The 11,854-nt window shown below is 34.6% G+C and overlaps 1 protein-coding gene across 20 annotated transcripts in view; it reads left to right on the forward strand.

Moving 5' to 3' along the window:
- bt (projectin protein bent) overlaps positions 1 to 11,854 on the forward strand; it is a 276,654-nt gene that overhangs the window by 114,929 nt on the left and 149,871 nt on the right. For all 20 annotated transcript variants that reach the window (XM_017609687.1, XM_017609704.1, XM_017609702.1 and 17 more), the window contains 2 exons: positions 1,440 to 1,565; positions 2,239 to 2,271. In XM_017609687.1, the coding sequence (XP_017465176.1) occupies positions 1,440 to 1,565; positions 2,239 to 2,271 (159 nt within the window). The remainder of the gene's footprint in view (positions 1 to 1,439; positions 1,566 to 2,238; positions 2,272 to 11,854) is intronic.

Here is an 11,854-nt window from a genome sequence, read left to right on the forward strand (position 1 = left end):
CTGGTCAAAAAATACATATGCCTCTCTCAAAAAATGTTAGTGTCAGCTAGTATCGAGAGCAGAATAAATTCATTAAATGTATCAGTGCTTGTTTTTACTAGTTTAGTTAGAACCAGGGTAGCCAACCAATTTGTGAATATTCCCCGATTTCGACAGTAAAATTCGCCGAATTTGCCCGAAATTTCGTAAAATTCCCCACCCATAGATATGCATCTCCTTATTCACAAAAAATATATACATATGTCTGACCAGTTTTCATAATTATTTTTTTTGTTATTTGATTTAAGTAATTTTTTTTTAATATGGTTCATTCTTTAACAAAACCTGTATAAATGCAAGTTTCAAACTTTGTGCAATATTAAAAGAAAAAAATATAAAAAACTTTGCTAAAAATTTCGAGCTTCTTAATTTGATTTTCTAGAAAGATTTAATCATCTTCGTAGCTCACTCATTTATAGTGTAGTAAAGTGCAAGTTTCAAGTGGCTAAGAATTTTCGTTTTAGAATATTTTTCCCAAAGGTGTTGCGGTTTTCTTCCATATGAAAATAAACTGTGTTTATTCGTTAAATGAAAGGAAATGTGAAAAAGAAAATTCTAAAAAGTCAACGGTAATTTTCATAATTGCAGGGTTGCAGTTGCATTTCTTATGTAACTTTTTTTAACTCATTATGAAATTAGTGAAGGAAAAAAGAAAAAAATAGTTCACACCTATTTCCTGACAAAAAAAAAAACAATTAATCCCCTGATTCCCCACATAAACTGAAATTCCCCACACAAACTGGAATTCCCTGCAAATCGGGGAATTCCCCACGAGTTGGCTTCCCTGGTTAGAACCGAAACGGGACCAAACTAGTAGAGGTACGGTATCGTGACAATAATTACAAATTTATAAACTTTTGCCCATCTACCTACCTTTTGAAAACATCGTAGGTATTGACACCTTCCTAGTTATTGGGTTAACTGGTAATATTTTAGTCTTGTAAACTGAAAAATTTAATTACTTAACCAGACATCCCGATAACCGGGCAGGTGTGAACACCTACATTGTGAATCGCGGTGTCAATGACTGTTCATTCGTACTTCAGTTTGGAAAAGAATGATTTTGGTCGGAGAGAGCGAAGCATTCGCAAGTTTCTCTCACTCTCTCTCTCTGTAGCGTTTCGGGAAGCCTTGTCGTTTCGCAGCGTCTGGGAGCATACGGTTCCAATTTTTACTTTATTTTGCTTTACAAGTTGTTTTGTGTATACGTATTGAACTTCATGTTTACAAAGTGAGTTTAAGATCAGACTACATTTTTTTACAAAAGAAGTTAGCTCGAAAGCTCAATAATTAGTTTTGGAAAATGAGTCGACGTTTAAGCTCAATTTTTATGCCTGAGGCTCATTATGTAAGACTCCGCATGTTTTATGTTTAATGTGTACTTGTATTTTTGTGTACAGATAGAAAAGGCTGAGACAATTCCTGCTGAGAGTCCTAGCGGCTTTAAAGTTGGTAAAGGTAACATACCAGCAGAGGCTACTGACGTTGACAGCGCCAATTTACGTCCAGTAATTATTGAACCTGAGGTAAGTGAAAAGGTAATACTATTTTTAAAATGTAAGTATGTATTAACAATTCGAATGTGCGTATATTGTTTTTTATATGCATACCTACATTTATGTACAATGCTTCCAAAAAAGGACTATTGTATCTGTTTATCTGGTTCCCTGATTATGTGGCTATAATTTTCATTCAGTTTTCGAGAATAAATTACACTGAGGTGGTTCACGCTTGCCTGGTTATCAGGTTATCTGGTTAAAAATTATTATTGTGTAATGTATTTTATTGTTGTAAACTGAATAAAAAATATAACCACATAAGCTGATAACCAGGCAAGCGTGAACAACCTAACTGAAAAATAATAATTATAACCAGATAAACTCAAACCCTAATAATCCAGAAACTGTTATTATCTGAATGGTACTTGATATTTTAGAAAATATATAAAGTGGAACTTTTATGAAATATGTGATCTTTTAAGCTATATGTTTGTATGTGTACTATGTATAGTTGGTTACCTACAATAATACATACGTACCTAAATACATATTTACCTAAAGTACTAATTTCATTTTCCCATTTCATTTATGTATTTTAAATTCGTGATTATGCGACCTTCATAAAAACCCGAATACAATCCAACCCATACGGAAACGAACACACTTCCCCACATATCAAATATTTTCAAAACAAAAACAGGAGAAAACTTCGCCGAAGCCTGCTCCAGTCGAGGTAAGTCCATCGCCATGCTATTCATGCCGCATAACTATGTACATATCGTCACCTGAAATGCGAAAAGACGTAACAACATCGTAACTGAAATGGAAAAAGTCGTCACTAACATTTTTTATTTATTTTTCATAAAACGATGTGGGAGTTGCATTTCGATAAAATCCATCATATCAATCAAAAACTGAATTTAGAATTTTTACTAGTTACGACTTTTTGTATTTCAGCGACGATGTTTGTTACGTCTTTTTGCATTTCAGGTGACGATATGTATTTGTGCATACAGCTATATTTCATTGAAATATGTATTAGCTTGTTTCTGTAAAAGATCTGGAAATATTATATACACATACATTTACTTGTATATAAATAAGTATAAACATATACTTATATCTACTTGTAGAAAGCTCATTTCGAATTCGGCGTTTCTTTTCTGTAAGAAATAACCCGAGTCATATTGATTATTTGAACTGCCTTAGCAAAAATAAAGAAAAATAAATAAATAAATAACTTGGAAAGTCAAATGTCCAAGTCGACAGATACATACATACATATCACAGTTATCAATGTAAAGGGCCTAAAAGCCCAGTGCAAAACATTTACATATTAACATAAGAAATACACTCAGAGGTATTCTAAGTGTCAGTTAATTCCTTATGTTTCAAAATGTGACTTTCAAATGTAAAAATAAAACTAACAGAATATTTAAAAACCCCGCGATACGAAAAAAATGTTAATTAGTGCTTTTTCTATTGACAGCGAAAATTTGTATACAGTACGGAGCATAAGCATAGCCTTATTTATTTTTTCGTTTCTCTGAGCAGTTAAAGATACAATTAATGGTGACAGGTAAAAGCACTCAAAGCGGTGTTGACTTATCAGACGAATTCAGATTTTTAATGTATAAAAGTTAAAAAAAAGAACGCTGTTTCCTACATTTTCTTTTGGTGCTTAATAGGCTTGGGGAGCTTTTAAAGTAAAGAGCGGAAGAGCAGGCTCTTTTAATTGAATGGTTAAATAAACAATTGGGTATTCTTATTGGAAGTCTTCTGAAGAGGACAAGAATTTTTCGATTGAAAAAATATTGGTTTTCAATAATTCAATACTATTTCTACGAAAAGTTGCTTATTTTCCATATAAAATACATGGACAACTTTGAGCGCTTTGAGCTATGGTTAAATGAATAACTGGGTATTCTTATTGGAAGTCTCCTGAAGAGAACCAAAATTTTTCGATTGAAAAAATATTGATTTTCAAGAATTCCATACAATTTTGAAAAGTTGCCTATTTTCCATATAAAATACATGGAAAACTTTCAGCGCTTTGAGCTCAAAATAAAAAAATAGGGGTATATTTTTTTGCCACATAGAATAATCCTAGGGGGCGAGAGCATTCAAATTCCGACTTTACTTATTTTGGACCACCCTACTGCACATACATATAGTGGTCCACAAAATAAAAGAATTGCGATATTTTGACCGGTTTTGGCATTTGTCATTTATCTTTTGTTTATTAGATGTATTTAATTTTTTTTTTAAAGTCTAGCTGGTATACAACGAACACCATATAAATTCAGATTTCAAACTTTCTAAAAAAATTAGAAAAATTCTGCTTATTTTAACCAAAATTTCAAACTTTTTATTTTGGTATGCAGTTTTGTAGGCCATTTAATTCTAGTATAAAAAGTTGAATTTACAAGCTGCTATAAAATCTCGTTTATTTTTAGCAATTTTTTTCGCTGGCAGTGTTCTCCATATAAATGAAAATTGTCGAACTTACTTTTGTAAAGAAAAAACGTGAACACCTTCAACCAAAAAAATCATTTTTGTGAGTTGTCTGCAAATGTTTTCTGATGTTGGCTATTGTATACACATATGAAAAGAAATTTCCAAATAATCGGCAAAGAAACGGCGAAAAAGGGCCGATGCTGATGCCGATGACGATGCTCAATTTGTGCCGAGAAAAGCCGATGTCGATGCCGATGCCGATAAATCGATCGGACTCTAGAGTATAGACGTATTATTATTAGACGTGCATATTACAGTTTGTTAACCAAGGCGATTATAAGTTAACGAATCGAGTTCGACATTTCCGCAGTTTATTTTAAAATGCCACTAGGCCTGTAAGCATCAGACATCAAAAATCGCGCAATAAGTCCAAAATAGGCACGATTTCATAAAGAAGTGAGGCGCATTTTGAAAGATTCAGTTTAAATGAAGTAACGGAGGGAATCAGATCTCCACAAACGATAAACATCACAGAAAATGTGAATAGTCCCAGAGAATAAAACAAAATATTTGAAATCTATATCTAAGGGTGATTCAGAAAATTTTATTTATTTTTTCATCGGAACCATGCTCAAAAGTTTCGTTTAGAAGCCAAAATAAGTCTTAGAAAATATGAGACCTTAATATTAATATTAAGAATGCCCGCATCGCACTTTTAGATTTCCCATAAGAATAACACAGGCAAAATTGTTTTTTTTTACTTCTGATTTTTATATTTAACGAACGATACATTTTACTGTAAAGGGCTTAGAGCATTTTGGTAGAGTATTGAGTGCTCTACAAAAAAGGTTTGAAGTCATTTTTCGATAAGTCTACTCGGTCAAAAGTTATTCGTGGTCAAAGTCGAATTCACCATTTCAACTTTGACCTCGAATAATTTTTGACCGAGTTCACTTATCAAAAAATTACTTAAGACATTTTTGTAGAGCGTTCAATTCCCTACAAAAATATTCTAAGACCTTTACAGTCCAACGGATCTTCGTTAAATATGAAAACCAGAAGTAAAATAAAAATTTTTTCCTGTGTTGTTTTGGGAAATCGAAAAGTGCGATGTGGACATTTTTAATATAAGTATTAAGGGCTCATATTTTCTGAGACTTATTTTGGCGTCTAAACGAAAAATTTTTATTATTTTTTTTTTAATCACTTTAGTGACGAATGTGGTGTAGCCGGGGCTTGTTCACTTTAAATAGATATTTGTTTGGCGCTTTGTTGATCAAATAAACTTTCATTCTGCACTTCAAAGACGCCTTTTCATAGTTTGGTAATACAAAACGAAAAATATAATAGCGGGGAAAATATTGGGAAAAGTCGTGTATCTTAAAACGCCCGCTTAAATGGCTAATATATTTCAAAAGTATGGGTTTTGTAAATACCGATTTTAGTTAGTTTTATATCCATGTAAAGAGTCATGCAATAAATTGTCTCTTTTCACGGCAACAATTTCCCACTTTGCTAGATGTCAGGAGATACATAAGTTGTAAAAAAAAAATTTTAAGTTTTTAAATTAAGTAAGTTTTAAATGTTTCATCTAGTTCCGCCAACTGTTCTTCTTCTTTATTTACACCAATTGGAAATGCCAAGTGAAGCCAAATTCTTCTCCAACTTGTCTTTCCAACGCAGAGAAGGTCCTCCGCGTGGAATACTTTCAGAGCTGGAGCGTTACAGTCCATTCGAACGACATGACCAAGCCAGCGGAGCCGCTGTATTTTAATTCGATGCGCTATGTATACATCGTTGTAAAGCTCCTAGAGCACATTGTTAATTCGTCTGCGGTATTCGCCATCGTCAACGCCCAAAGGGCCGTAAGTCTGCCGCAGAATATTTCTCTCGAAAACTCCAAGAGCGGTGTCATCAGATGTTTTCATTGTCCATGCTTCCGCGCTATATACCAGCACGAGAAAGATGAGTGACTTATAGAGTGTGATTTTAGTACATCGAGAGAGGACTTTAATCCTGAATTGCCTACTCAGTCCAGTGTGCCACTTGTTGGCAAGAATGATTCTGCGTTGGCATTCGATGCTGACATTATTATCGGTGTTAATGCTGGTTCCCAAGTAAACGAAATTCTCTTCTTCTTCTTCTTAATTGGCGCAGTAACCGCCTAAGCGATTTTGGCCGAGTCCAAAATAGCACGCCAGTCATTTCTCTTCTGTGCTAACTGACGCCAATTGAAAATGCCAAGTGAAGCCAAGTCCTTCTCCACCTGGTCTTTCCAACGCAGAGGAGGCCTTCCTCTTCCTCTGTTACCAGCATCGCGGCCCGCGTTGAATATTTTCAGAGCAGGAGCGTTTCTGTCCATCCGAACGACATGGCCAAGCCAGCGGAGCCGCTGAATTTTAATTCGCTGCACTATGTCTATATCGTTGTAAAGCTCATACAGCTCATCGTTAAATCGTCTGCGATATTCGCCATCACCAACGCGTAAAGGTCCGTAAATCTTTCGCAGAATCTTTCTCTCGAAAACTCCAAGAGCCGCCTCATCAGATGCTTTCATTGTCCATGCTTCCGCGCCATACACCAGCACAGGCATGATGAGTGACTTATAGAGTGTGATCTTTGTACGACGAGAGAGGACTTTACTTCTCAATTGCCTACTCAGCCCAAAGTAGCACTTGTTGGCAAGAGTGATTCTCCGTTGGATTTCAAGGCTGACATTATTATTGGTGTTAATGCTGGTTCCCAAATAAACGAAGTCGTCTACTTTTTCAAACTTGTAACTGTCAACAGTGACGTGGGTGCCAAGACGCGTATGCTCTGACTGTTTGTGTGCTGACAGGAGATACTTCGTTTTGTCCTCGTTCACCACCAGACCCATTCGCTTTGCTTCTCTATCCAATCCCGAGAAGGCAGAACAGACGTAGCCCTTGTTTTTACCGATAATATCGATGTCGTCGGCATACGCCAGCAATTGTACGCTCTTATAAAGTATTGTGCCTGAGCGGATTCTGGAATAAGGGGTATCTTTTCTATACCCTTTCTATTATTAGAAACAAAATGCATACCATCGTAAGTTTGTTCGGGCCTAAAGACCCTAGACCTGATCTTGCTGAAATTCTAAGGGGTGTTTGGTTCTGTTTTAACCAGTGTTTAAAATACTGTAATGAATTTTATTTCATTAACTTTTGCTTATGCTTATGCTTCGGAACAAGACGACAGTCGCAGTCGAAGCACAAGCAGAAACTGATTGCCGACAAAATGCGCAGAGCTGCTGGCAGTCGTTGGTTTAACAGTCGCAGTCGAAGTTCAAGCAAAAACTGATTGCCGACAAAATGCGCAGAGCTGCTGGCAGTCGTTGGTTTAACAGTCGCAGTCCAAGTTCAAGCAGAAACTGATTGCCGACAAAATGCGCAGTTCTTCCGGCAGTCATTGGTTTGAAAATTTTCATTTTGATTTCATTCTGATTTTGGTCAGCGGCGCAAGTCGATGAATAAGCAATATCTTTGCTTTTGCAAGTTGTCGGCAGTCGCAGTCGAAAAATTAGAAATTTCTAGCTTCTGCAAGCGGGCAGCAACGACAGTCAATTGGTATTTTGTGTTTGCTTATGATTTCTTCAGAGCTCGCAAATTACTGTTGACACTTGCGAAGTGTTCGAAAAATACAGTTGAATTTTGGCAATTCTTTTTGTTGAAAGCGTTGCTCAGTTTCTCCATACAAAAAAATTGTCGAACAAGAAATTGCCAAAAATCAACCTAGCTACTTCAAACTTGCATTTTATTGTACTAAAATTTCTTATGCCACAAAATTCCATACCCTAAAAAAGATTTAAAATTTTTATGAACATTTCGCTAATTTTTGCTCAAATTTCTTTATTCCATGTACGCATACATATATACATACATATGTTCTTATAAACATATTTAAATTTAACTATTTTCACAAACTAAACCTTTTTAATGCATATATGCGTCATATTTAGAACAAGTGGTTAATTTTGCCTTAATGTATCTACATACATATGTACATATGTACATATGTTTGTGAAAATCAGGCAAAACTGCATTGCACACTGCGTTATTTCGATAACAAAGTATGCGTTAAAAAGAATCTCGGTTACATATGTACACAGATATATTTATTTATGTTTGTGCACACAGGTCATTTGGTAATACCATAACACATGTACATACATACATGTATATGTATTATTTTCTGGATTTTTAATGATGTGGTTAGGATCTATTGTTTTATGTTTAAAAGGAGTTTTTTTAGATTAGGAGATTAGGAGAGGAGAGAGATTAGATAGGCAAACGGGTTGTTTGGTCAGCAAAAATTTATGGGATAAAAATTGCATCAACTAAGAAAAAAAACAATTGATAAGGTCATATATCGAACTGGTAACGGAGGACTGCATTCCGTTCAATATTTTGAATTCACCAAACATAAGAAATTTCATAGATCCGATTTGCGATGGCCTTAGAGTGTCGGACGGAAAAAAAATTACGCTGAATGCATCAAACTGCAAAAAAACATTGTTTATGGTTGCGAATAACATAAAATTGGAAATCACCAATGAAGTGAAAAACAAACTGTTATCATTGAAAATAGACAGTGCTACAAGGCTGTCCAGAAATATATTTGGTGTAAGTGCTCAATTTATTAGTGCGGTACCATGGTGGAATAATAACAAGGTGTTGTCAGTAGCGACGTGTTTGTTGTGATTTTGACAAGATCGGCATGCTTATTTTCAGTGCTGCCGATCTCAATTTTTATACTACTATTCGTTGGGAAATAGTATCTAAAATACTCCATTTTAGTAATTCGTTTTATCGCGATTTTTAAGGAACTTGGTGTTTTCAGAACAATATTAATATTTAAAATTGCTGGATTTCTATAATTTTTGTCCTCAAAAAGTAGAAAAATAAAAGATATCGTGGTTATCAATGGAAAAAACGTACACAAAAATCGTATGGAAAGGCGCTTTTTTATATTAAACTACTGATACACTAGAATAGAGTGGCTGCAGGCAGGGGCGCACCCAGGAATATATTTTAGGGGGGGTTTTATATTTCTGAAGATATATCACCGGAAAATACTGAAAATTTGCTTCAGATAATACCCTCTTTAAAATACATTTATGCAAGTTTTATGTACAGTATGTAATAAATAAATAAACGTTTTAAAATTCATAAACTGCACTTTATTTACAGATTAACAGAACTCAAACGCTTTTAACCGACTTCAAAAAAAGGGAGGTTATCACCTCGCCGGAATACATAACTTTGGACCACGTGAACCGTTTTCAATAATCCTTTTTTTGTTAGAAAGATAGTACCTCAAGGTTCGTCCCGTAATTTGTTTTAGAGATCCGATGATTGGATCATGAAGAAATTAACGGTACCCCTAAATTTGAATATGAGAATTGAAGTCGGTTGTGTTCTTTCCTTAAAAACTACTTGTTTAATAAAAAGTTCTATAAACTCAAGATGCGCTCAACTTTCAAAAGTACCTAATAAAAAATTTTAAAAAAGAGTCAGTAAAAATAAATTTATTGATTCCATGAATTTTTGCACTTCTATGTTCATTTTTTCGATCTCTGATTTTCGATGGAGATGGTGATTTTTCCCGATTGCTAAATTTTTTTAATATTTCAAATACCGAAAAAATTAACTGAACTCTCAAGAAAAACGAAAAATTCATATAAAACGACGGACGAGAAATGGAAAAGAAATTTTCTTCTACCAAAATTTCTTAAATCAGTTTGCAGCTCTCAAGAAAAAAAATGCTCGTATATTTATTCCCTCATGCAAATTTACAGCAAAAGCAAAGCGCTTTTTCAAGCAACAGAAATTATAATAAATATTTCTTATAATTTCCTTGAGAGCTGGATTCTTAGCTTTAAGATACAGATTGTATTTGAGGTTATTAGCTTTAGGGGGGGTTTGAACTCCAAAACCCACCCCTTGTGTGCGCTAATGGCTGCATGGTTAAATTAGGAATTCGCTTATATTATCGATATTTATGTATGTGTTTTAATCTATTTAGAAAATCATTTACAGTCTTATAGGAAATTGCCCTATTTTACAGCTTTTACTTCTTTAAAGTTACAATATATGTCCAAGCTGTGTGGAGCTGCCGATACAAACATATATTCAGGCTTATAAGCCTGTAATTATACGTTTTTCTACATTTAATTTGAAATAGTATGCAACAACGGATTAAAGGTAGTAAATAATTAGTACCTTTTCTAGTACTTAAAAATGCGTGACCGGAATAGACCTGCCGAAAAAGTGAGGTTAAGTTACTGACAACACCTTGTTATTATTACACCATGGTGCGGTACGAATTAAATCTATTATTTTGGGAATGATAGAATTGAAAGGAGCTGGATCAAGCACAGTCAAAAATCTTGCCATTGAAGTGTTGAATGTGCTAAAGCGATACAACATTAATTTAACCCAAATCGTCTCGATAACATTTGATAACGGTGCAAACATGCTGAGAGCGACAAACATTTTATCATTTATTTCTGAGGAGGATGTTGAAGAAAACGACGAATTCTGCACTAACGATGAATATTAAAAAAAAATTTAACTTGTAGAAAAAGTGCCAAACGTGCTAATAGGAAATATACAAGTTTGCCGATGTGCAGCACATACAACCCAGCTGGTCGCTCTTGACGTTGCAAAATCGTCTGGCATGCTGAAATACCTATGGAATTGTCGTAATCTTACAAAATACATCAGAAAAACGTCAAATGGCTATCGCGAAATATTTCAGTTAAAAGGATTGAAAATGCCCCAACTAGATTGCCCTACGGACGGGGATCCCCGTATACTATGTTGCAGGATTTATTAGCAGCAAAGCATATGTTAACTAAAATCGAATCTATTAAAAATAAATCTTAGGATGAAAACTTCGAAGTGGATACGTTGTTTTGGGATTTCATTGAATGTTATTGCACAGTTTCCCATCCCTTGCAAAAAACTATAACAAAGTTTCAAGAGGAGCAATTACACTACGGAAACTTTTACGCACAGTGGCTTAAACTAAAAATAAGCACCGAAAAAATTGTAAGCAATTCAAGTCAGGAGCTAATAACAACAATTGGGAACATGATTTTAAAATCAATAGAAACACGAACAATAACGTTATTTAATAATAAATTTTTAATTTCGTGCTTGTTTCTGGACCCTCGCTTTCAACATACTTTAACTGCACAGCAAAAAACCGAAGCTACTCTTCATTTAAAAACAATTTGGGACAGAATCCATGAAAATAATCCTATTGGACCCTTATACTCCGCGCCAACTTCTGCTTCCACACCGGCCGGCAACTTTTTTAATGAAGAAGATGAACTCATGTATCAATATTTAGTACAAGGAACCCAAGCCGAAATCAACAATACGTTCGACGCGTATGCAAGAATTGAGCATCTCCAACTGCCTTTCCAAAGAATTGACGATGTGCTAAAATTTTGGAAGGGAAAGCAGTACACTGACCCAGAATTGTACGAATTAAGTAATGTTTGTTTGCAGTCCCGCCAACTCAGGTTAATATAACGTTTTCATCATTATTTCCCAAGTTGTTTTTTTCCTGCTGCTCAAAAGTATTAAATGCAGAGTCCACAAATCTCAGACAATGTTATTTGGAAAATTTAACATGATTGGATTGTGATAATTTGAAAATTAGGACCCTTTTTCCATTGCACAATTATCTATACAGAAACTTAAAATTGAGAGGGCGAGAAAAAAACAGCTTAGGAAATAGTGGCCACCCTGATGTACGTATCTATGTACGAGTACATATTCACTAATACTATGTCTCCATTGAGAGATTTATCCATTAAGATTTAATAA

This window comes from Rhagoletis zephyria, unplaced genomic scaffold (assembly GCF_001687245.7).
Source record: "Rhagoletis zephyria isolate East Lansing unplaced genomic scaffold, Rhagoletis_zephyria_1.1 Rzeph_scaffold_00248, whole genome shotgun sequence".
NCBI classification, from domain to species: domain Eukaryota; kingdom Metazoa; phylum Arthropoda; class Insecta; order Diptera; family Tephritidae; genus Rhagoletis; species Rhagoletis zephyria.